Below are 26,840 nucleotides of genomic sequence, written 5' to 3' on the forward strand. Positions count from 1 at the left end.
TATGAGGCCACCATCACCCTGATACCAAAACCAGACAAATACACTACAAAAAAAGAATGTTACAGACCAATATCACTCATGAATATAGATGCAGAAATCCTCAACAAAATACTAGCAAACAGAATCGAACAACACATTAAAAGGATCATACACCATGATCAAGTGGGATTTATCCCAGGGATGCAAGGATTCTTCAATATACACAAATAAATCAATGTGATACACCATATTAACAACTTGAAGAAGAAAAACCATATGATCATCTCAATAGATGCAGAAAAAACTTTTGACAAAATTCAACACCCATTTATGATAAAGACTCTCCAGAAAGTGGTCATTGAGGGAACCTACCTCAACATAATAAAGGCCATATATGACAAACCCACAGCAGACATCATTCTCAATGGTGAAAAACTGAAAGCATTTCCTCTAAGATCAGGAACAAGTCAAGGATGTCCACTCTCCCCATTCTTATTCAACATAGTTTTGGAAGTCCCAGCCACAGCAGTCAGAGAAGAAAGAAATAAAAGGAATACAAACTGAAAAGAAGAAGTAAAACTGTCACTGTTTGCAGATGACATGTTACAGAAGACATCTGATAGGCAGATGACATAGAGAATCCTAAAGATGCCACCAGAAAACTACTAGAGCTAATCAATGAATTTGGTTGCAGGGTACAAAAAAAATACACAGAAATCTCTTGCATTCCTATACACTAGTGATGAAAAATCTGAAAGAGAAATTAAGGAAGCACTCCCATTTACCCTTGCAACAAAAAGAATAAAATACCTGGGAAAAAACCTACCTAGGGAGACAAAAGACCTGTATGCAGAAAACTATAAGACACTGATGAAAGAAATTAAAGATGATACAAACAGATGGAGAGATATACCATGTTCTTGGATTGGAAGAATCAATATTGTGAAAATGACTATACTACCCAAAGCAATCTACAGATTCAGTGCAATCCCTATCAAATTACCAATGGCATTTTTTATGGAACCAGAACAAAAAATCTTAAAATTTGTATGGAGAAACAAAAGACCCCGAATAGCCAAAGCAGTCTTGAGGGAAAGAAATGGAGCTGGAGGAATCAGACTCCCTGACTTCAGACTATACTACAAAGCAACAGTAATCAAGACAATATGGTACCGGCACAAAAACAGAAATATAGATCGGTGGAACAAGGTAGAAAGCCCAGAGATAAACCCACACACCTATGGTCAACTAATCTATGACAAAGGACGCAAGGATATACAATGGAGAAAAGACAGTCTCTTCAATAAGTGGTGCTGGGAAAACGGGACAGCTACATGTAAAAGAATGAAATTAGAACACTTCCCAACACCATACAGAAAAACGAACTCAAAATGGATTCGAGACCTAAATGTAAGACCGGACACTATAAAACTCTTAGAGGAAAACATAGGCAGAATACTCTTTGACATAAATCACAGCAAGATCTTTTTTGATCCACCTCGTAGGGTAATGGAAATAAAAACAAAAATAAACAAATGGGACCTAATGAAACTTAAATCTTTTGCACAGCAAAGGAAACCATAAACAGGACAAAAAGACAGCCCTCAAAATGGGAGAAAATATTTGCAAATGAATCAACAGACAAAGGATTAATCTCCAAAGTTTATAAACAGCTCATGCAGCTCAATATCAAAACTACAAACAACCCAATCCAAAAATTGGCAGAAGACCTAAATAGACATTTCTCTACAGAAGACATATAGATGGGCAAGAAGCACATGAAAAGCTGCTCAGCATCACTAATTGTTAGAGAAATGCAAATCAAAAGTACAATGAGGTATCACCTCACACCAGTTAGGCTGGGCATCATCAGAAAATCTACAAACCACAAATGCTGGAGAGGGTGTGGAGAAAAGGGAACCCTCTTGCACTGTTGGTGGGAATGTAAATTGATACAGCCACTATGGAGAACAGTATGGAGGTTCCTAAGAAACTAAAAATAGATTTACCATATGACCCAGCAATCCCACTACTGGGCATATACCCAGAGAAAACCATAAATCAGAAAGATACATGCACCCCAATGTTCACTGCAGCACTATTTACAATAGCCAGGTCATGGAAGTAGCCTAAATGCCCATCGACAGACAAATGGATAAAGAAGATGTGGTACATATATACAGTGGAATATTACTCAGCCATAAAATGGAATGAAATTGGGTCATTTGTAGAGACGTGGATTGATCTAGAGACTGTCATACAGAGCGAAGTAAGTCAGAAAGAGAAAAACAAATATTGTATATTAACGCATGTACGTGTAACCTAGAAAAATGGTACAGATGAACCGGTTTGCAGGGCAGAAATTGAGACACAGATGTAGAAAACAAACGTATGGACACCAAGGGGGGAGAGCAGTGGGGCGTGGAAGTGGTGGTGTGATGAATTGGGAGATTGAGATTGACATGTATACACTGATGTGTATAAAATGGGTGACTAATAAGAACCTGCTGTATAAAAAAATAAAATTCAAAAAAATAAAAATTGGGGTTCCTAACCATTTTAAAGTATACAACTCAGTAGTGTTAAACACATTCATATTATTGTACAACCAATCTCCAGAAACCTTTTCATCTTGCAAAACTGAACCTCTATATCCATTAAATAACTCTTCCCCCCACCCCCTTTTCCCCACTTTGTCCCCAGCCCTTCTCCACCAGGGACATACAGGCTTTTTGAAACATACACTCTTCTTGAAATTGACCATCTCTGAAAGTCTTAATGGTCATCCATTCATTCAGCACAGATTTAAGGAGCTCACACTCCTTGCCAGACCCTGTTCTAGGTTCTGGTGATACAGCAGTGAGCAAGGGCAGTATTGTCCCTGTTTTTAAGGAGCTGATGTTCTAGGGAGAAGAGGAAGGCAGACAATAAACGAATGAACAGGGTGAGTTCAGAGAGTGCTAAGAGCCATAAGACAGTAAACCGACAGCTGGGACAGGGGGTGCCTCTGGGGTGCTGCTTTGGCCAGCGAAGTCCCCCAGGGCCTTTCTGAGCGCGTGATCGTTGAGCCGACCCCTGGATCTACTCAGGAGATCTCCTCCCCCAGGTAGAGGAACTAGAGGATGACAGTCTGAGCAGGGAAACAGCACACACAAAGGCTCTCGTCTCTTTGAAGAATGGGAAGAAAAAAAAACAAAACAGCCTCGCTTGAGCATTGTGAGCAGCCGGGAGAGAATGAGGAGATGCCAGGCAGCATCTGAGGTGCTGAAGGGCGGCTGAGTTCTAGTTCACGTGAGGTTGTCTGCACTTGAGCCCACCTTTCCTTCATCACTCACTCCTGTGCTCACGCTGAGAACAGAAGCGCCAGATTCAGCTGAGTTTGAGGCCTATTTTTTTTCTAATGGCAGAATTGCTACAGGGTAAAGAAATCTACCTCTGATCACTCCTGTCCCCTTTAGCAAGCATATATACAACTATTCTGTAATAACCCATTACTCTTGGAAAGATCAGTATTAGAGTTAGAAGGTTTTTTTTGTTGTTCCCAAGGGTTGAGGGAAAATTTTTAAAATGCTTTATAAGGAATTCCCTGGTGGTCCAGTGGTTAGGACTCTGCATGTTCACGGCTAAGGGCCTGGGTTTGATCCCTGGTTGGGAAACAGATCCCAAAAGCCGTGTGGCGTGGCCAAATAAAAAAAGAAAAAAGAAAAAAGCTTTATTAACAGCAATATGGTAGCTAGAATGGCACGACCGCATCCATCCTCCATGCCCATGTCCGTCCATGATGTGGCTTCCTGACTTCTGCCACCCGAATGGACTTTGGCCACATCTAATGGCCAATCACACATGGCGTGATCACACTGCAGGCGTCTTTTCTCAGCTGTGGTCATCATGTCAGTGGGCATTCAGACTGCATTTTGAGCAGCCCATACCCGATACAATTTGACTTTTGCTTTTTATTGTAAATATTTATAAGTATTTTTGAAAAGTTAAAAAAAATAAGAAAAACACCCTCAAGGAAGCACGGCACATGCGAATTATTTTTGTCCAGGGACAGGGAGAGAGACAGCCCATGGTCATTATGCAGAAACTTGTTTATAAATAGGTGACCTGAATCTACACTTAAATCCACTGAATCAGCTTAAATCCACTATGGTCCACTTAAAATTGGACCCACTTCAAGTTGGGTTTCTTCAACAGCATGGTATGGCTATTTCTTGAGCTCTAAATGTTGGATTTGGAAAATACTTGGCATCATTCTAGGTCTTTATTTCAGAAAGCATCCTGGGATGGCACGGGCCTAAGTCACACTCCACAGAGCAGCTGAAAAATGGGACACTTGGCTCTTTGCCATCGGCCAGCGCCAGCATAACCTGGGCCATTTTACCCAACTCCGTGGAGGATGAACAAACCTGCCCGCCAGAGCCAGAGGTAAGCTCGCCAGCCTCTCTTCGCACCTTTCATGGCTTGTGTTAGCGCTTGTTCAGAAGTAGAGTAATTATATTTGTAACTTGCTCACCGCTGGGTTTTAAGAGGAGACAAATTATAAAATGGAAGCATTGCCCAGGGAGACAAAATCAGCTCCGTGCACGCCTGGCGCTCCTGCTCTTGTGCCTGGCAGCTGCCGTGGGCGAACTGTGATCCAACTGATGGGGAATCTCCTATTTTCATTGAAATGGAAGTCGTTTTCACGTCACGTGGGAGAAACTCTAACACACCCACTAATGTGACGCCTGTTGACGTGATGGGAGTGGTTACAATATATTATGTCGCTCCCCTGAATATTGGCTTCTTTGTGTGGTTGTGCTAATAACATGAGCTCCTTCCTCCCATGCTTGATCCCCGCATGCTACAAAACCGGGCCAGCCCAGGGGCAGTGGCTGGGACTCTTCTAGGCGTTGCACTAGCCCAGGTCCAGGGAGGAGCAGCCCTGCAGACCTTAGGGGCTAGCCAGGCCCCCACAGGCTCCCTGGACCCAGTCATCTGCCCACGCAATCTCCGTGACTAACTGCACCTCTAAGTGGCAGCTGGAGGGAAGCCAAATGCAGCCTGCATTTTGTCAATTTCCCTGGGTGTCATGAGTGAATTTCTGCTTTTTCTCTTTCTTTGGATGCATGTGTCCTGTTGACATGATCTCGTGAACTGGGCTGGGACCTGCTTTAACCATGTGTTAGAGGTGGTTCTTCATTTGAATTGAAATCACTTTAGCCTGAAAATTGTGGAGCAAAATCTATTTTGTAAGGTTGCAAGCCCCAAGGCAGCTTCTTCAGTCAAATGGTCTTGGTTATCCATTGAAATGTTTCTCCAAGCTTCACGTGATTCTATTCTCCGAGGGCCGCCTGAGGGCTTAGGTCTTCCAGAAGCAGGATCGGCCTGCCTGCAAGTATTTCATCAGCATCTGTAAGGTGACTTTGCAGGGTATGAAACGATAGGGGATGTGAGATTTTGAAAGGTATTTGCCTCTGCCTGTACACCGAGTTTCAGGGGGAAAACACTTGTAGCTGACGTGTGGGTGCCTCGCAAGGCAAGTTGGCAACTGAGAAGATGTCGCAGCTTGCTGTCAGGTAGCTCTTTTGAGAGCCTTGGGTGGGGTCACATTTGAGGAGGTCGTGCTTAGCTGCTAAGGGGTTGAGAATTCCAATCACCTCCATTCTGTTGGAAAAGAACCTTTAGGAGTTCACACCATAATACACATACCTAAATCTTGCTCTAGAAAGAAATTAAAAGAGAAGTTCTTAGATCTTTAGAAATAACTGTTTAGATCCTCATCCCCAGCAGCATCACAGGGAAACCCTAACAGAGGCTGTCACCTAATAAGCTTTTTATTTAAAAAATGATTATTTATTTACTTAAGTGTAGTTGATTTATAATGTGTTAATTTGTACTGTGCAGCAAAGTGATTTAGTTACACATATATATAATTATTAAATGTTCTTTCCCATTATGGTTTATCACAGGATATTGAATACAGTTCCCTGTGCTATACAGTAGGACCTTGTTACTTATCCATTCCATACATAAAAGCTTACACCTGCTACCCCCAACCTCCCACTCCATCCCTCTCCTAACCCCCCTCCCCCCGGCAAGTACAAGTCTGTTCTCTATGTCTGTGAGTCTGCATAGATAGGTTCATTTGTGTCATATTTTAGATTCCACATATAAGTGATATCATATGGTGTTTGTCTTTCTCTTTCTGATTTGTTCCACTTAGTATGATAGTCTCTAGTTGCATCCACGTTGCTGCAAATGGCATTATTTCGTTCCTTTATATGGCTAAGTAGTATTCCATTGTATACATGCACCACATCTTCTTTATCCATTCATCTGTTGATGGACATTTAGGTTGCTTCCATGTCGTGGCTATTGTGAATAGTGGGGCTATGAACATAGGGTTGCCTGTATTTTTTTGAATCAGAGTTGTGTCTAGATATATGCCCAGGATTGGGATTGCTGGTTCCTATGGTAGCTCTAATTTTAGTTTTCTGAGGACCCTCCTTACTATTCCCAATAGTGGCTGCCCCGATTTACATTCCCATCAACAGTACAAGAGGGTTCCCTTTTCTCCGTGCTCTCTCCAGCATTTATTGTTTGTAGTTTTTGATGATGGCCATTCTGACTGGTGTGAGGTGATACCTCACTGTAGTTTTGATTTGCATTTCTCTAATGATTAGTGATGTTGAGCATCTTTTCACGTGCCTGTTGGCCGTCTGTATGTCTTTGGAGAAATGTCTACTTAGTAACCTGATAAGCTTAGTATTAGGGTTGCTGATCTTCCCTATTCTGAGTCCTTCCTAGTGTACGTTCTGCCTTTCCTGTGGGTGTTTTTTCTAACCCAGAAGTTTGAGAGGTCTGTTCTTTTTACATAAAATTATTGCCCATTTTGCTTTGCCAGTCAGTAGCATTGGCAGAAGATAGTATATCATTGTCCATACGAAATAAGTAGCTCCCAAGTTGAACTTTTAAAAAATACTTTGAAGGAGAAGAACTAGGGAGAGCTTTTAAGTTAGGAACAGTCATTAATTTCTGATTGTCGTTTTTGCTCTTATTCCTTTTGTCAGAGTGATAGGAGATATTCTCTGGTACTCCCTTGCAGCAGTGAGAGGCTTATGGGGTGTGATGCGGGGTGAATGTTTTATGAGAAGGAAGGATTAGAGCTCTTTTGCAAAGACGTCCTTCATTTTTTCCAGTGACAACTCTGGTAGATGATTCTCATAACCCAAACAGCTAGTGTTGGTTGGACACTGTTTTTATTTTAGGCCATTGTGCTTTGTCACTTTTTTTTTTTTTTTTTTTTTTTGTTGTAACAGTTGAAGAAGCTAGCCATAGCCACCCAATAGTTTTCTTGTCAGAAAAAGGAAAATGTTTCCATTGCCTCCCTTTTGTACAATTCGGAGAAATAACCCAAGAAGGAATGAAGTGAAATTCCTTATGAGAAGGTTTCTTATCCCTTTTTTTTTTTTTTTTTTTTTTTTTTGCAGTACGCAGGCCTCTCACTGTTGTGGCCTCTCCCGTTGCGGAGCACAGGCTCCGGACGCGCAGGCTCAGCGGCCATGGCTCACGGGCCCAGCTGCTCCGCGGCATGTGGGATCTTCCCAGACCGGGGCACGAACCCATGTCCCCTGCATTGGCAGGCGGACTCTCAACCACTGCACCACCAGGGAAGCCCTTCTTATCCCTTTTGATGTGGAGAATGTAGTTACTATGTGAGTGATCATTGGGAGACTAGGAATTGTAGTTATTGTGGTACTTTAGCCAAATATTTTTTTCTGGCTTTTTGTTTTGATCATATTAGGTCTTTAGGAGCATAAATTAGGGTATAAAACGTACTGCATTCTAATGTATATATATTTTTTAATGCCATCCAGCAATTAACTCCATCCAATTCCCATCAGACATAGACTGGGTATCCTACAATTCAACTCAATTCTGATATTGTCCACCTGGAAGGAGCATCAGATCTCACAGGTGAAGGGCTCAGTCCTGCAAGACCGAGCACCCCATCAACTTCAGACGCCAGTCATAGATCCAGTTGTCACCTGTGCTTCTGACCAACCGGCTGTGGATTGGAGGTTCCCATGTCCTCTTCCTCAGGCTTGATTAATTCGCTAGGGTGGCTCACAGAACTCAGAGAAACATCTACCAGTTTGTTACAAAAGGATGTAATTCAGGAACAGAAGGAAGAGATGCATACAGCAAGGTCTGTGGGAAGGAGCTCGGAGCTTCCGTGCCCTCCTGCCCTCTCCGAGTGCACCACTCTCCCCACCAACCGTGAAGCTCTCTGAACCCTGTTCTTTAGGGTTTTTAAGGAGGCTTCATTACATAGGCATGATTGGTTAAATTTTTGGCCACTGGTGATTTACCCTCCAGGCCCTCTCCCCTCCCCGGAGGTCAGGGGTAGGACTCAAAGCTCCAACCCTCTAATAACTGGGGTTGGCTCCACTGGCAACCATCTCCCATCCTTAGGGGCACTGCAAAAGTCATTCGTTAACATAACAAAAGACACCTTAAAGCTTTCATCTCTTAGGAAATTCCAAGGGTTTTAGGAACTCTGTGCTGGAAATAGGGACAAAAAAGCAAATATATATTTCTTACCATAAATCACAATGTTACACTCCCCTCCACTGGTTCTGGCTTACCATAAAACAACTTACAGATACCTGGAAAAATGAATGCATTTTCAAGCTTAGTCTGTTTCATTCTCGACAGAATAGAACTCAGAAGAGCAGCGTGTTTTTAATATGTGTGTTACAAGAGAATTGTGGTCGGCTCTGTTATCAAATGCAGTGATCTCAAAATTTTATTCGGCTGGGGCTGGGACCCACTAAATGTGAAAATGAAATATTCTTCCATAATGAAGTGAGTTAGGATCTTGGTTTCCCCGTTAGGAGAACAGTATTTCAACTCTCTCTCAGCATGGTTTGAAATGTAAGTTTAGACAGAAAAGCGTTTTGGTGGTGCTTTCTTTGTCAAAGAGTGCCTTGTTTTAGGACAGGAGGAATGGTGACTGGGGAGATGAAGTACTGGGCCTGGCGCTCTTGACCTTCACCCACCCTCCAGATTGGAAACCTACCAACGCAAGTCCACGTCGCATACTTTTTCACAGGGAGGTTGCTAAATGCATGACGGTTTCCTCAGTGCATTTGTGTGAGAGTTGGAAGCTGAGGCCTGGACCAGGTTCCTTCTTCTGTTGCTGCTGGCGGACAGGGTCAAGGGGATGTGAGTATTTAGAGGCAGGTGCAGTGGCCAGACTCGTTGTTCTGGGGCCTCAGTCCCCCTGCGTTGGCAGGAGAGGCTGTTGTGGCCGCGGCGCCGGCAGCATCCCGACACTTGGATCAAGGATACCTGCAGTGGTGTGTCCTTGCATGAAAAAGTCTAAGGGGGCCTTCTGTTCTGGCCTTCTGCCAGACCAGTGATGCTGTAAGCATCTAATTCCCATATCAAATCCCTTCCTGATTGAAATACCTGGAGTGGTTTCCGTTCCTGGCCCTGGATCCTGACTGGTTGGGCTGTTGGCATAGGGAAGCAGTGGGTGGCATGGGGACAGTCCTCAGTGGCAGCTCACATGTCACCATGTTTACCCACCTTTCTGGAGGCTGTTCCTGAGAGACAGAAACCCTAATTTGTGGTAAAAGTCAGGTTTATTGAGGTAAATTCATAAATAATGAAATTCACTCCTTTAAGATGCAATTTTATCACTTCTGAACTTTGATCTGTTACAACAGTTCCATCGCTTTCCAAGATTCCCTTGTGTTCCTTTGTGTTTAACTCCTCCCCTAGCCCCTGGCAAGCGCTCATCTGTTTTCTGTCCACGTAGTCTTGTCTTTTCCAGAATGCCATATAAATGGAATCATGCAGTGTGTACACATGAGCCTGGCTTTCTTTGTTTAGCATAATGTATGCTGTGTTAATTGTTGGAGGCAGTTATTAGGTGCCCGGACACCGACCCCTGGCCTCGAGGGAAAAGATGGAGAGTCAGTCCTGTTAATCCCTCTCCACTGGGGACCTTCAGCTGGGGGTCTTGAAGCCCGTGTCTCAGGAGTACACCGTCAGCTCCTGTCAACCCCTGGGTTGACTGTTTCATGAGAAAACTTTGCCTGGTGAATTGTCTGCCTCGCAGTGGCAGTAGTGCCATCAAGACACCACATGACCTACACTCCCCAAATCTAGCAGGTTCAGAAGGACTTCTCATAATGTCCCTAAGTACTAAGGACTCGATCAACATGTAAATTAGCCAGTGGGCTTTGGTCAGAAAACTGCAGAATTTAATTTTCAAGTTAGTGTGTCAAAATCCCCACTTCCCCAAGGGAGGGCATTGTTTTACAAATAAGGGAAAGAGACAGATATAAAGATTTAGCTGAATTTTGCCTCAAGAAGAATTTTCATGCTCTTGGTTGAATTGTCATCTTTAGCACTGAACTTTTGAACCACTTAACCACATATAAAGTTATTAGTTTTGAAATCCTCTGACATTCAAGTTGAAGCCTGACCAGTGTAATCTCAACCCATTTTGATCCTTTTTATTCTTCATCTCCACAATACATCAGTGTATAGGTAGATGTTAACTGAGCATTAAGTGTCAGGCATGGGATGGTGATAGAGTTTTTCAAGATAAGGTAATATGCTGTTTTGATCCTTTGGATAATTCTTTTTTTTTTTTTTTTTTTTTTGCGGTGCACGGGCCTCCCACTGTTGTGGCCTCTCCTGTTGCGGAGCACAGGCTCCGGACGCACAGGCTAGTGGCCATGGCTCACAGGCCCAGCCGCTCTGCGGCATGTGGGACCTTCCCAGACTGGGACACGAATCCGTGTCCCCTGCATTGGCAGGCGGACTCTCAACCGCTGCACCACCAGGGAAGCCCTGGATAATTCTTTTAACACACATTTTCAACCTTACTGATTTGTTCAAAATATTTGACATGTATTTGTTGTCAGCTGTTTGACCATGGAGTGGGTCAGCTAACACATCCTTATAATGGTTGAAAATCAATTTAGTGAATTCTGTGATAGCTCCACAAAGTTAATGGTTGCTACGTAGGAAATGTTGTCGATCACATTTGGACTTTGTAACAAGTAAGGTCGTGGGTGATATGATTAGCCCCTTTCTACCCCACTCCCCATCCTGTCATTAGAGAGTTTGATTGCCTCTTCTTCCCAGATCCTGTAGGACAGATGTTTTTTCTCTTTGAGCCATGGCCTTTGAGTCACTACATCTTAGAATAGTCTTTAGGGGTCCAGTGGCCACTCCCCAAACTGGAGTGACTGACTGACTTGCCAAGAGTCACAGAACTGGTCAGTGGTAAAGGCAGGATGGACATCTAGACTTCCTTTCTCCCCAGCCAGTGCCCTTCTGTATATACCACACCATCTCCTGTGTCCAGGAGGATTCTTTCAGCTGCAAATAACAGAGAACCCAACAGTTAGAAGCTCAAGCAATAACTACATTTAATTTTCTCACACAGTAAGACTTCTGCCAGTGAGTGGCCATGGGTTGTTGCAGCCACTCCTGATGGCCTCAAAGATACAGGCTCTTGGAAAATGGTATGCAGTTCCTGAAAAAAATTAAAACTAGAACTACCATATGATCCAGCAGTTCCACTTGTGTGTATTTATCCAAAAGAATCGAAATAAGGTTCTTGAGATATTTGCACCCCAGGGTTCATTGCAGCTTTGTTCCTAATAGCCAAGAGGTGGAAACAACCTAAATGGATGAATGAATGAAGAAAATATGGCATATAGATGATATGATGGATGGTTATTCAGCCTTAAAAAAGGAATGAACCTTTAGAAACATTATAATAAGTGAAATAAGCCAGTCATAGAAGGACAAATACTGCATGATTCCACTTATAGGAAGTATCTAAAGTTGTCAAACTGATAGAAACAGGAAGTAGAATGGTGGTGGCCAGGGCAGTGGGGAGGGGTATGGGGAGTTGCTATCCAGTGAGTGGAGAGTTTTCAGTTGTGCAAGATGAAGGGTTCTGGCGGTCTGCTGGGCAGCCATGTGCGTGTAGCTAACACTACTGTACTACGCATTTCCATATTTGTTAAGAGGGTAGATCTCACGTGCTTTTTAATCACACAAAAAATTGATTACTTCTTTCTTAAAAAAAAAATGAAAAACCGGTTTCTTCCATTCTTCTTGCTGTTGGCTTTTCATCCCCATGCTTGTCATGGTGGCAGCATGCCAGCTACAGTCCCAAGCATCACCTGCTCACAACATTCTTTTAGAACGTGGGACAAGATGAGAGCTCTTCCCAAGATGCTCTGTGTGGGAAGGGAAGTCCCCGGCACACTTTTCTTGTTATCTCATAACCAGAACTAGATCCCCCCCAAGACCCAGCAACTGGGTTTCCATGACTGCTTTAGAGTTATCAGAGTCACCCTCCATGGCTTTGGAGGAGGGTACTAAATCACAGGGATCTCGAGTCCTAGGGGGACCCACATTGGGTCCCCATTAGCCTTGGGGAATAACAGAGAGTATGGCTGGACCCCCATACCTGCCCCAAGCAGGTTTTCTTCCTGCAGTGCTCATCTTCAGTTTCCATAGGACTTTTCTAGTGGGGAGGGATAAATTGGGAGATTGGGACTGACACATACACACTACTATATCTAAAATAGGTAACTATTAAGGACCTACTGTATAGTACAGGGAACTCTACCCAATACTCTGTAAAGACCTATGTGGGAAAAGAATCTAAAAAAGAGTAGGTATGTGTATATGTATAACTGAGTCACTTTGCTGTACAGCAGAAAGTAGCACAACATTGTAAATCAGCTATACTCCAATAAAAATTTTAAAAAATTACAGATTCCCAGATCCCAATCCAGGAAAAAAAGGACTTTTCTAGCCCAACTGTTTCATCTCATAGGCCAAATTTTTTGAGTGTAGACCTCTCTCTGATCCCTCATTGAAGACTCCAAAATATTTAGGAAAGCACCGTGGGCATAGTAGACACTGTAAATATGTGATGAATGAATGAACGTGAATGATAAAGTCCATCTGTACTATTCATAGCCTGAGGGCATCCTTCTCCCCGTCCTCATCTCTGTCCCTCACTCTTTCCTAGGGGTAAGTCTAACCTGTTGAGTGGCAGGTGAGTTATGTGTGCTGCTGTGACAAGTGATTCATTGATGGCCAGTGTCCTGGACCTCCCTAGTCAGAAGGCTTTCTTACTAATTAGTCCATTTCTGGTCATTGGCCTTGACCTATCCAACAGGTACTAGATGGTGGTGGTGATGTGTGGAACTCTTATTATAACCTTTTCAGAAGATCCACAGAGGGCATTCCATTTAGGTTTTGACATTATGGAATGGGGAGTGGCTTTTAATCATCTGGGTTTTTTCTTCTCCTCTTCTGGCTGTTGGTTTGGAGAGAAAACAGTCCATCCACTGTGCAAATATAGAAGAGACACCTCCTGGCTACCAGACCCTCGAGACTTAGAAATCAGAAGGATCCAGGTTGTTGCTTGTGCTTGAAAATAGACTGCTCTCTCATAAGTTTGCTCTGTGTTCCCAGTATAGTAAGATAGTAATTATTCATCTTCTCAGTTATTTGTTCATTCATCAAACATTCATTGTGCTACTATGTGATGGACAAGGAATGGAGAACTCCTTAGTTTAGCAGATTTTCATAGCTCAGTACTATGAGATGAATCATATACTCACCTCCCTGCAAATTCATATGTTGAAGCCCTAACCCCTAATAGGACTGTATCTGAGAGTTAGGGTCTTTAGGAGGCAATTAAGGTTAAATGAGGTCTTAAGGGTGGGCCCCTAATCCAATAAGACTGTAGTCTTGGAAGGAAGAAGGAGATAGATCTCTCTCTCACTTTCCACCCTGTGAGGGCACAGCAGAAGGCAGCCGTCTGCAAACCAGGAAGAGAGCTCTCACCAGAACCCAGCCATGCTAGCCCCCTGATCCAGGACTTCCAGCCTCTAGAACTGTGAGGAAATAAACTCCTGTTGCTTAAACCACCCAGTCTATGGTATTTTGTTAGCCTGAGCTAAGACACTCAGCTTATTAACTCTGTGCATTTTTCACAATAGTTATTTTTTTTTATAACTTGAGATTAGAAGCAGGAGAAATGGTTTTTAGCCACGTGATGTTTCCAGGTTAATTTGCCAGCACCATGGAGGTGCTGGTTGTCTGTGGCTGCAGGCCGTGGTAGTTAAGATGACCATCTGTGGCATCTGGCATCACGGCATTGGAGACATATTTCTGCGGTGTTCTCACAGGCTGTGATTGCTGAGAACAATCTCTCCTCCCATGGCTGAGAGCTCCTGTCTGTCAAAAAGAGCGTTTTTCTGCCCTCTTCTCTTCTTAACAAATTGACAGCAAACATAACCATCACACACAAACCTAAGCTCTGTGTGCATTTTTCAAGGGCTTCTTGAACTTGGTTTCTGGCCACATTAATGAGATCTCAGAGGCACAACAGTGTCATTTCCTGTGCAGCTTTGGGGGATTCATTTCAATTTTTACTACTTTTTTCAACGACTTGTTCCTCCCTTCATTCCTTTTCCTTTTTTCTTGTATCCCTTTTTGTGGGTGATAATAAAGTTTTGTTTTCTTGGCTGGTGTTGCTTTTATAAGAGTGAGGTGGAGTATAGTCATAGGTCCCCAATCACACCTGCTCAGGGGCCAGTAGGGTGTGTCTGGGGCTTCCAGTGGGTTCAACCCTAGAACAAGCCAGTCTTCGGGGAGCCTTGGGGGTGGTCGCTGTGTTGCCTCCCTTTCCTCCCCTCCCCCCAGGCCACTGTGGCTTTGTGACATAAACACCCAGCAGAGTGTTGGGGACACAGCCATCTTGGATTTGCCAGTAGTGAGCTGGAGCCATATGAAAAAAAATCAGCACCAGGTGGTATAATCTCTTCTAGCCCGCCGCAGTCCCCAAAGGATTAAGCACTTTGAAACTGGTGAATGAAGAGGGCTTAAAGCACTGCAGTGTTTAGTATGGGTTTTCCCTCCCCCCAACCCCCTCTCCTCCTCCTCCTCCTCTTCTCTTTGCCCTGATATCAGTCCTTTGGCCATAGAGGGAGAAGGTCAGATCTGAAGCATTGGCGAAGAGTTGAAGAGATTGTAGCCATGTGGTAGGATAATTTTTAGTGTCCTGTTGTTTGGGGTATTTATTCTCTCCCTATCACTGTGGCCCCAAATTTCACAACGCTGTCTGCTTTCCCCCTAGCCTGCCTCGCCCCATGGGATACTACCAGTAGAAACGAGCTCTTCACCATCTGCCCGGCTTACATTTTTATTTGCCCACAATGAATAACTCTTCTTGAGGTGATTTATATGCTCTCTCAGATGCTGTTCACTTTCCAGATATGTGAAGTCGATGCTCAGAGATTTATGATCTTGGGGAAAGAATGTTATGGAAGAAAAGAGGAAAATCTTTTCTCACATGTACTTCGGGCTCTGCCTGAATTAATCAGTGAGTTCTTGGATCCCTTTTGCAATGTGGATTGAGTTTTGTAGATGGATTATGGGGCTGTGCGGTGCAGGGGCTGCCTCTGTGCTATATTATAATTGTAAATTTTAAATTTTTTGGTAATGGTGATAGATGAGCAGCTCAGCAGAATGGAGATGGTATGTGTATGTGTGAATGAAATTGTCTACGTTCTGATAAAGATTTTACCCCCTCTGGATATAGGGCTCAAACCACCGCCCCTCTGATACTTGAACTTACTTTACCAGCAGCTGTCTGGCTGTCCATCCTGTCCCCAGTCACCCCAACACCAAAGCTCTCCTTGCCCCTGCAGATGTTAGAGCAGCAGGGGCCAAGCAGGTAGGCTTTGTGAGGTGCCAGGTGCAGTCAAGTGTCATGTGACACCCTGTCACCACCATCTTCTTTCTCCTCTGAGGACAACTCATAGCCATCGCTTCCCCAAAGCCCCGGGCCCCTTTTCTCTGCCATTCACCATCTGCAGCCAGCTAATGAGATATCGGACTGTCCTATGTCAGTTGTGGCTCTCTTTATTTGCTACAGTAATCCCGGCAAATGACCTCATCACAAGTAAGTATAAGAAGATGGGCAGAAATGCAGCCATTTGGAGGAAAAGGAAACCATAACTTTTTTGGAGATGAAATTAAACCTGAGAACAGTGTATCAATCCTTAAAGCCATGGAAATGTCCTTCAGATTGCCCCAAATCTCTCTTCACATTTTCTTTGATCTCATCAGAATTGCTTTCCTTGAAAAAGAATAAGAAATGTATAGAACTTGATCGTTTTATAGTTAAAGTAATACTGCAAGAGTATCAGATCTTCCTACAGCAAATGTATAGTATTTAATCCACATTCTGAGTTTGAAAGAGCTTTGTGGGTTACTCTGGAAATGGACCTACACCATGAATGACATTCTTCTTTGGAAAATGTGTTTCAGATCCCAACTATCTTCTTTTCAGTGGCTTGTGTACTAAAATGCAGGGCCAGTTTGTAGTTCTGTCTTAAAAAAAAAACATGTAATTTGGGGAGAAAACAGCTCCTTTGGGGAGTGTGAGGTTTTCTTATAGTGACTGAAACCAATTTCCTGCACTGAAGTGAGAAAAGAAATGCAAGCAAAAGAAAGGGACTACTTTTATGTTTACATGCCTTTTAATTTCATTATGATGCATTTTTAGAGCTAAAAACCTTAGTTAGAATGGGATCTTACATAGAAATTCCCAGAATGAGAAGACACTTGTCTGTTTTAGATGCTGCTCTGTGAGATCAGTGGTTCTTCACTAGGTGAGTAGAAAAGTAGGGACAGATGTCATAACAGTTCATTCCTGAGCCTTAACAGAAGACCTTTATAAGCATCAGAGTGCCCACCTCACAAAAGCAAGCTTTTTGTTTATATTTTTTTAGAACACAGATTCCTTAAAGAAGCAATCGGTAGAACATAAGATACAAAACAATAATAAAGACAGTGAGAGATCCTCTTTTAGGTAGTTTGGCTCTTGAGATCAGTAAAAAAGTGTTTCAAAGCTACAGGGGTATTTTGGAGAGGTGAGGTTAAATGATTGCATTTCTAGATCATAGGGATGAAGCTGATATTCTCTTTCTTCTCTTGGATATTCTGGTCTAGAGTAGATGTCAGTTTAAGCTGTCCCTCGATGCGAAGGTTAGTATGATGTCTCTAGAGTTCTAGCTGTGGAGGCTCACAGAGTCGGCTGGACCCCAGCTCTTGGACTTACTGTCTGTGAGAACGTGGGCATGCGAATTATCAATGGTAATGATCGTAGTAATTTCCCAATGGAAGTGTGATGAGAACTAGATGAGACGGTGTATTGTCAGTGTTCATCTCGGTGCCTGGCACATAGTAGGTACTCAGTAGTCAGAGTCTTATTCAAATTGTCTTTGGCCTGCCTCTCTTACCCCAGTTTGTAGATAGGAAGTTGGTTGAGGAAGCCCTATGAGCATTTGTTGTTAAGCTCTTCTGGGTTCCTCATGTGAGATTCATTTCTCTTATGTAGTCTTCCAAAAGAGTACTGTGGGTGTAAATGATGACAAATGTATATATTTATACGGTGGGGCCTGATTCACAAAGGGCTTCCATTAATAACTTACTCAAACTGGGCTTCTCCAGGTATAGCTGATTTAAGCATTATCAAGGCAGTTTTGTTGCAAGGTAGGTGTCTTGCCTGGCTTCTCTCTGAGGAAGTCCTAAAATCACCCAGCCAGCTGGCAGGGTGGGCCCAATTCAGTGGGCATCTCTAAGGCAGGCTGCCCAGGTGGGGTGATTTTCACAGCACACCCCAGCTTTGCCCACAAGAGGATGTCTGGAGTGTAGAGACATAAAGGAAATATCAGGTAGGTTGTATTAGTTTCCTATTGCTGCTGTAACAAATGGCCACAAACTTAGCCTAAAAGACACAAATTTATCCTCTTACAGTTCTGTAGATTAGAAGTGTTATGCGGGTCTCCGTGGGCTAAAATCCAGGTGTCAGCAGAACGGCATTCCTTTCTGGAGGCTCTGGGGTGAATCCGTTTCCTTGGCTTTTCCAGCTTCTGGAGGCTGCCTGCATTCCTTGGCTTGTGGCCCCTTCCTCCATCTTCAGGGCTGGGAACCTTGCATCTCTTTGACTCTGCTTCCATAGTCCTGTCTCCCTGTGATTTCTCTCTTCTGCCTTCCTCTGCCACTTTTAAGGATCCTTGTGGTTACATTGGGCCCACCCAGATAATCTAGGACAGTCTCCCTACCCTAAGCTGATTAGCACCCTTAATTCCCCATTGCCATATAGCTTAACCCAGTCACCGTCCTGGGGATTAGGACTGGACATCTTTGGGCTATTATTCAGCCTACACAGCAAGTGATTTGGTTGGCAATCACAAATACATTAGATAAATCATGAAAATGATTTATGGGATGGAAAATGGGATGGACCTCCGACTTGAAATAGAGCCAGTGGTTACATTGCTCCCTTGGAGGAAAGCAGTCAGCTCAGCTGGATGCGTTATCGGGAGAAAAGTAACTGGCTTTGCTTTTTGTCCATAGTGAAACTTTGCCAAACTGACTTTTCCAAGCCTGCTGCTGCTCCTCACCCCTCCATCCCCTCTGCTGCTCCCAAGAGCCTCAGTATTAAGCCAGACGTGACCCATGAGGTCATCTCTGACAGTTGACACAGTTCAGATCTTGGCACTGGGAGGAGGAGGGCTTGAAAAATTATTGCAACATAATTGTCATGTAAACACAGCATAGGACTTGTAGGAAGTCAGAAGAAAAAGTCCACTCTTTCTTCCTTCCAACATACCTCCTACAAGGAGCTACTGTATCTCTTCTGGGGAGTCTGTTTGCATAGCAAACATATATACTCTAAACAGTTTTTACAACAGTGGAATCACACTATAGATAATGTGGCTCTGTAATTTTTTTTTTTTTTTTTTTTTTTTTGCGGTACGCGGGCCTCTCACTGTTGTGACCTCTCCCATTGCGAGCACAGGCTTCGGACGCGCAGGCTCAGCGGCCATGGCTCATGGGCCCAGCCGCTCTGTGGCATGTGGGATCCTCCCCCTTACCAGTGCTTTTTAAGAAGAGAAATGGTATCTTGTTTAATTTCTATTTTTATGATTATGAATGAAGTTGAGAATATGCTTCACGTATTTATTGGCTCTTTGTATTTCTTTGTTTTCAATGTCTTGTTCACAGCCTTTGCACATCTTCCCATTCAGTTGGACTTTCTAATTAATGTTTTATAAGAATTCTTTTTATATTAAGCCAATCAGTCCTTCATAGGATGAGGAAAATATTTTGTCCCCTTCTTAGGTGTACTTTGAGAGGTAAGACGTGATGACCACAATCATGGTTACAGTCGCCACTGTAAAATCTTTCCCCATGAAGGAGCCCTTCGCTTGAATTGGTTTGAGCCAGATTCCCCTTACTTACATCCTTTCAAATGAATTTTGTGTGTTGCTGTCTAGGGCTGCCCACTGAGATGAGCCACGGTGTTGCTGTGTTTGTGGTGGCTGTTTTATAGGGAGGTATCACCTGTGGGAACCTACATGAGCTGATATGTACACCCATCCTTCCTGGAAACATCATCGGCACGAATCAAGCATCCTCTCACTGAGAGCATTGGTTCTCCTACCCTCAGCTTCTCCCTTGCCCACTTCTTGCTCTCAGGTAGATGTCAAAATGTGTAGTGACTCATTCTCTGGTGGTTCTGGTTTGGACACTCTGTCTCCATCCAGGGTCTAATGTTGCTGGTTTTTAAGGCAGTTTTAAGCGGGATACTTATCAAGTTGAAAAAAAAAAACCCAATAGTTTTATTTCTCAAAAATGAAGTACTGGGCTTCCCTGGTGGCACAGTGGTTGAGAGTCCGCCTGCCGATGCAGGGGACACGGGTTCATGCCCCGGTCCGGGAAGATCCCACATGCCGCAGAGCGGCTGGGCCCATGAGCCATGGCCACTGAGCCTGTGTGTCCGGAGCCTGTGCTCCGCAATGGGAGAGGCCACAACAGTGAGAGGCCCACATACCGCAAAAAAAAAAAAAAAAAAAAAAAAAAAAAAATGAAGTACTTAATGTCAGAAGTTAAATTGTTTTTTAGTTTTAAAGACATTGGATTATAGCATGGTAAAATATCCAGTTAAATATCACTTACCATGGGGTATTTTTAAACTCAAAAGAGGGATATGTTTCATTATCATCCTTTATGAATGGGATGAAGATTTATCGTTCAGGAACAGAGCATTTTTCAAATGTCTAGCCAGGTGACAGAAAGCCTGGCTTTGAGAGTCATCGCAGGACTGTGTTATGCTGGGGAAATGGAAATTCTGTGCATCAGAATGATCTCAAAAAAGAAGAGACAATTTAAAATTTAAAAGAGTGTGGGTCCTACCTGAGACATTCATACCTTAAAATTTACTGTGCTCCTTTTGTGCTAAATATGATAATCCCACGGTTTAAAAAATGTATTTTATTGAAGTATGGTTGATTTACAATGTTAATTTCTGATGTACAGCAAAGTGATTCAGTTATACGTATATATATATATACTTTTTCATATTCCTTTCCATTATGATTTATCGTAGGATGTTGAATATAGTTCCCTGTGCTGTACAGTAGGACCTTGTTGTTTATCCATCCTGTATATCAATATAGTAGTTTGCATCTGCTAATCCCAAACTCCCAATCCTTCCCTCCCCCACCCCCCTCCCCCTTGGCAACCACAAGTCTGTTGTCTATGTCTGTGAGTCTGTTTCATAGATAAGTTCATTTGTGTCATATTTTAGATTCTGCATATAAGTGATATCATAGGATATTTGTCTTTCTGTGTCTGACTTACTTCACTTAGTATGATCATCTCTAGGTCCATCCCTGTTGCTGCAAATGACATTATTTCATTCTTTTTTATGGCTGAGTAGTATTCTATTGTATATCTGTACCACATCTTCTTTATCCATTCATCTGTCAGTGGACATTTAGGTTGTTTCCATGTCTTGGCTGTTGTAAATAGTGTTGTTGTGAACATTGGGGTGCATGTATCTTTTCGAAATATGGTTTTAAACCCACAGGTCTGACCATTAATAGTGCTCACTACACAGTGTTTTCATTACCCTGGGATGATTACAGCTGTTTCACACATTTCCCCTTGACGTTTTCATTGAATAAAGCATTTGAGAGTGGGGCAAAGCAGAGTATGATACTGTGATGGTTTTTAACGTAGAAGACATAGTAAGCCTCATCTGGATTTTATGGCAGTGAATAATATGAAAAAAAATTGCTGCAATTACCCTCTTAGACCCCAAGTATCAATTCCCATTTGAATAAAAGTACAGGGAAAACATCTTTTAATATCCGCTATCACAGTGGCTAGAAAAATGGTTGCACATGATGCAAATTAAAAAGCAGAGAAAATGCCAGCTATTTGAGCCAAAATGTATTGAGTGGGATTTAGAGATTGTAGCTTTAATGGAGCCTTATTTGTGCTTCCTCATTGTAGAATTAAGAGCTGTGGTGGTTTACTTTCTGGTTTATTTCTTTTTTCGACAAGACACTAGATAGAGCCTGTTTTCTCTGAGATGCTTTTCCCTAAGTTTGTTAGTTTTTACTGAAATCAAGACATGATAGACAAATACCAGAGAGTTTTTAAGAGAAGTGAAGAATCTAAACGTGTCCAAGCTTGGGGTTGTTTCTAAAATTCCTAGCTTTTGATCTTCTTGTGGTACTAAATCATTGGATCTTCTGAGAGCCAGAAATTCCCAAAGGGGGTAGTAATCCAGAAACTCTACCCCTTGAAGTGAAATGGCGTAGATTTCCCTGATTTGGGTCCTTGAAGGCTGGGATGCGTCTGTGTGTGTATTGATATGTGCCTGGCACACAGGAGTCCCCTGTGAATGATGCCTCTGGTGGCCTGGACAGAGAGTTATCTGCAGAACCGTTTTAATGGGCTTTGCCTTTTCCATTATTCATGATGCAATCCCTTTTTGCCTGCAAAGAACAGTAAATACCTCTTGCTTCCAATGACTTGTAAATCAAAACTATTCTGTGTGGCTTCCCTGGTGGCGCAGTGGTTGAGAATCCGCCTGCCAATTCAGAGGACATGGTTTCGAGCCCTGGTCCGGGAAGATCCCACATGCCACGGAGCAACTAAGCCCGTGTGCCACAACTACTGAGCCTGCGCGTTAGAGCCTGTGAGCCACAACTGCTGAAGCCCACGTGCCACAACTACTGAAGCCCGTGCACCTGGAGCCTGTGCTCTGCAACAGGAGAAGCCACCACAGTGAAAAGCCTGTGCACTGCAACGAAGAGTAGCCCCCGCTCGCCGCAACTAGAGAAAGCCCGCACACAGCAACAAAGACCCAACGCAGCCAAAAGTAAATAAATTAAAAATAAACAACTATTCTGTGGTTTGTGGTGCCACTGGTTATCTCCTTTGAGTTATCATCCCCTCCCCAAATTTCCATTGGAGATAATCAATTGAGAATTTCTAAGCAAGAGGCAGAAAGGATGAAAATGGACAGATAGAATTCAAAGTCAGAATTAAATGACCACCTTGTGTAACTACTGATCGCCCTCTTCCAGTCAAAGTTTATAGCTTTCTGATCCTGGGCCTCCCTGGTGGTTCAGTGGTTAAGAATCTGCCTGCCAATTCAGGACATGGGTTCGAGCCCTGGTCCGGGAAGATCCCTCAAGCTGTGGAGCAACTAAGCCCATGAGCCACAACTACTGAGCCTGCACTCTAGAGCCCGTGAGCCACAACTACTGAGCCTGCATGCCACAACTACTGAAGCCCGCGCACCTAGAGCCTACGCTGTGCAACAAGAAAGCCACCACAGTGAGAAGCCCGTGCACTGCAACGAAGAGTAGCCCCCGCTTGCCACAACTAGAGAAAGACCACGCATAGCAATGAAGACCCAAAAAATTTAAAAAAAAATAAAAAGCAAAAAAAAAAAGTTTATAGCTTTCTGATTCTGTTTTTGGACCATCAAGTGAAATGTCCAGAACCTGGTCTAATGTTGAGAAATACAATTTCCTTTTTCAACTTACGCCTACACAAGATTTTGATAGAAGTTGTGCATTTGTCCGTGTTTGACTCCCATGTCCACACTGGGCACTCAGGATTGGGTTTGGGGAATCAGAAGAGGCCAGTGACACATTTCCTGCTACATCTTTCCTGGGTGCCAGGCCTCTAACACGCCTGCTGCTTTTCTGGGCTGCTCTCCGGAGCCCCTATGGCCTGGGATCATTAGAGCAGCGGTTTCTCAAGTGCTGGCATGCATCCCAATCACCTGCGGGGCTTGGTAACACTCAGGTTCTCCAGGGGGAGGGGAGGAGGTGGGCTGGAAGCCTACAGTGGGCATAGAGTTTCAGTTCTGCAAGATGAAAAAGTTCCAGGAATCTGTTGCCCAGCAATGTGAATAGAGCTGATACTACTGAACTGTACACCTAAAAATAGTTAAGGTGTTAGGAAAAAGAAGTAATTGAATATAAAGTGATTTGTTATAACTCATGGAACTACGCACTAAGGCCTATACATTGCACCACATATAAATTCTATTTCGATTCAAAAATAAAACACAAACATAACGCGGGTCTGGGCCCCCGTCCCCACAAACATAACACAGGTCGGGAAGTCTGGGATGGGGCCCAGACTTTGCATTTCTGTCAAGTTCCCAGCAATGCTGAGGCTGCAGGTTCGGGGCCACGTGTTAGGGCTGATCCCGAGCTTCCCCCTGCTCCATTCTGCATCCCCTCCTTGCTTTGCATCCTTTTTCCCTGTGCCTGCCTCTAAGTACGAGCCCATGACTGCATAATGTGTGGAAGAAGCAAGGTGGTCTAGCAATTAGCGACATCAAGTGTAGACTCTGAAAGGACCACTAAGGGGGTGCCGTCGACTTTAGTCTCCTTGTGTTTATTTTCTGAATAGAGGCATTCACCATCTGCAGAATCAGAAGAAATCCATCACCCAGCACAAAACATAAATCATTAACAGCTGTGGATATAGAAAGCCAGAATTCTGTTCTTGATGCACCTCCATGGTTATGAAAGAAGCAAATCACAGGGGGACCCCCCCCCCGATATATCATTCTGTCTTCTTTTTGTTTCTTCGGTGAAGGTGCTTGTAAAATGGTTCATCTGTGGTTCAGTAGGAATTTTAGAGTTTTAAAATGATCTGTTCTCACTGAGCATTTTATTGCCAAAATGTTAGGAAAAGATAGGCAAGGCAGTAACCTGTGAGCGACCCTGGCGAGGCTTCCATGTGGGGTGTTAGAGGAGGGAGGGATTCCCTCTGCCCCGGGATCATCAGAGCCTGCATCAGGGCATGGGTGCTCTTTCTGCAGAGAAATCACAAATGGTGGGAGGCATGGAAATGAGTCGGGGGGACATTTAAAGTGTAGAACCTGGGACTTGCCTGGTGGCTCAGTGGTTAAGACTCTGCGCTCCCAGTGCAGGGGGCCTGGGTTCCATCTCTGGTCAGGAAACTAGAGCCCACACGCATGCTGCAACTAAGAGTTCGCATGCCACAACTAAGCAGCCTGCGAGCCACAACTAAGGAGCCCACAAGCCGCAACTAAGACCCAGTGCAACCAAATAAATAAATATTAAAATAAAATAAAATAAAGTGTAGAACTTGTGCGGTGATGAAAATATTTTCTTTGCCAACTGACCAATATGGTAGCCACCAGCCACCTGTGGCTGCTGAGTACTTACAGTGTGGCTGGTTAAATTGTATTTCATTTTAATTCATTTAAATAGCTACTTGTGGCTGGTGGTACCGCACCAGGCAGGGTAAGTCTAGGCTGGAGGAGGATTAGGTAAAGAGCAGGAGGGGATGTGGCAACAGGGGTCTGGGGGACGAAAGCCCGAAACGGTGGGCTGAGTGAGTGGATCGTTTTCTCTGGGCAATGGGATGGCCTTGAAGACTTTGAACAGAGAAGCGGGTGTTTTGGGAAGAACATTCTAGTGGTGCAATATGAAACAGAGCATGAGAGGAGGGGTCCGGAGCAGATGAGAATCTGGGAAGTGTTCGGATCCCGTGAGACGTGCCCGAGGCCCAGCGTGTGATGGCAGAGATGGGAGAGGGAAGGGATGTGTAAGCGGGTGGGTGTCGGGGCGCTGGGGCACTGGGGAGGTGTCTGTGAACCTGCAGGCCTCAAACCTGGGTGACAAGGAGGATGGTGAGTGAAACAGAGAAGGCGGGGTGCTGCGGGGGCCCGTTGAGGTGTGCGAGGTGAGATGCTAACGGCTCTTTCCCACTTGAATGATGCTGCGTCTGAATCTCCTGAGCTCTCTCCTCTGTGGCTCCATTTGCTCCCTCCAGAGCTTGCTTCTTCCTTCTGAACTGCCCGCCGCCTTGCTGCTCCCCCCATGGCTCCTGCGGTGCTCACTGTTGACCCTGCAACTGGGAGCCCACACCAGCCACTGTCCGCACAGAGGCCGCAGACCCAGGGGGGACCCAGGCCGTGTCCTACGCCGTCTGTGCTCCTCCCCTGTGCCTCGCACAGAGCCCGATGGGTCTGTTTGTGCACGCCGTTCTCCCTCACGCTGAACCGTGGCTGCAGGAAGCTTCCAGAATGGTTCTCAGTGCCCGTCACCCCTGCGACAGTCACATCGTGACTTAATTAACAGGCCATTCCTTGGGGCCTGGGTTATATTCTTCAGCCTCTTAGTGATCGTCAGTAGTTGCTCGCTTCCAAAGGGGAAAGCCAAGTGTGTATTTACTCATTCAAGGAATATGTCAGTGTCAAGTCCTATCTTTGTTGATAGAGACACAACACTGAACAAAACACAGCCTGGTTCTTGTGAGCTGACCTTCTCTAGGGCACAGAGGTGATCAATCAGCATATGATACGATCAGTGCCAGGAGGGAAGGAGCAGCCTGGCGGGGGTGGGGGGGCATGATGGGGAAGTTGGGGAGGACGGTCAGGTGACACTTGAGTAGAGATCTGAGTGAAGGGAGGGATAAAGCCATGCAGGAATCCAGGGGGAGAAGGGAGGTAACAGCAGGTGCAAAGACCCTGAGGTAGACGTGCACTTCATGTGTTCTAGGAACAGAAAATGGCTGGTGGGGCCTGAGGACGGTGGGGGAGGGGTGCGGTGGGAAGGAAGGTAAGAGAAGCAGTGAGGCGAGATCACATGGGGTCTCGTGGGCCCCAATAAGAGCTTTGATTCTGAAGGAAGTGGGGAGTGTTTTGAGCATGAGTTAGAGGATCTGCTTTATGACTGAAGATGCCTGCTGGTTGCTGTGAGGAGACCGAGGCCATAGAGGGGGTGCGGGAGACTTGCTGGGAAGCTGTCGCAGTAAATTAGTGAGAGCTGACGGTGGCCTGTGCCAGGGAGTGGAGGTTGTGAGAGTAATCGGGTTGCGGATGCAATTGGCAGGGTTTACTGGGCGCTGTGGTGTGGGTGGAACGTGAGGAAGACTGGAGTCAGGGGTGGTGCTGAGGCTTTTGGCCAAGTGGCTGGAAAAATGAAGTTGCCATTTCCTGAGACAGAGGATCACGTTTTGGAGGTGTGAGTTGCAAGGTGTGTTTGTATATATTATGTTTAATATGCCTATTAGGTAGTGTGTTAATTTTCTATTGCTGCTGTAACAAATTATCACAGACTTGTTGGTTTAAAACAATGCAAACTGATCGTATTATAGTTCTGTAGGTCAGAAGTCCGACATAGGTCTCATGGAGCTAAAATCGAAGTTTTTCTTCGAGGCTCTAGGGGAGACTCGATTTCCTTGTGTTTTCCAGCTGCCAGAGGCTGCCTGCTTTCTTTGGCTTGTGGCTCCTTGCTCCATCTTCAAAGCCAGCAATGCTGCATGTCTGACCTGTTTCCATGGGTACATCTCCTCTTCTGACCACAGCCAGGAAAGAGTCTCGAGTTTTAGGGATTTCTGTGATTCTTTTGGATCCATCTGGATAACCCAGGGTACTTGCCCTGATTCCAGGC

The 26,840-nt window shown here is 44.3% G+C and overlaps 1 protein-coding gene across 2 annotated transcripts in view; it reads left to right on the forward strand.

Moving 5' to 3' along the window:
• OSBPL10 (oxysterol binding protein like 10) overlaps nucleotides 1-26,840 on the forward strand; it is a 289,059-nt gene that overhangs the window by 218,709 nt on the left and 43,510 nt on the right. For both annotated transcript variants that reach the window (XM_082637543.1, XM_082637544.1), the window contains one exon: nucleotides 4,253-4,407. In XM_082637543.1, the coding sequence (XP_082493669.1) occupies nucleotides 4,253-4,407 (155 nt within the window). The remainder of the gene's footprint in view (nucleotides 1-4,252; nucleotides 4,408-26,840) is intronic.

This window comes from Mesoplodon mirus, assembly GCF_964341445.2.
Source record: "Mesoplodon mirus genome assembly, chromosome: 12".
NCBI lineage: Eukaryota > Metazoa > Chordata > Mammalia > Artiodactyla > Ziphiidae > Mesoplodon > Mesoplodon mirus.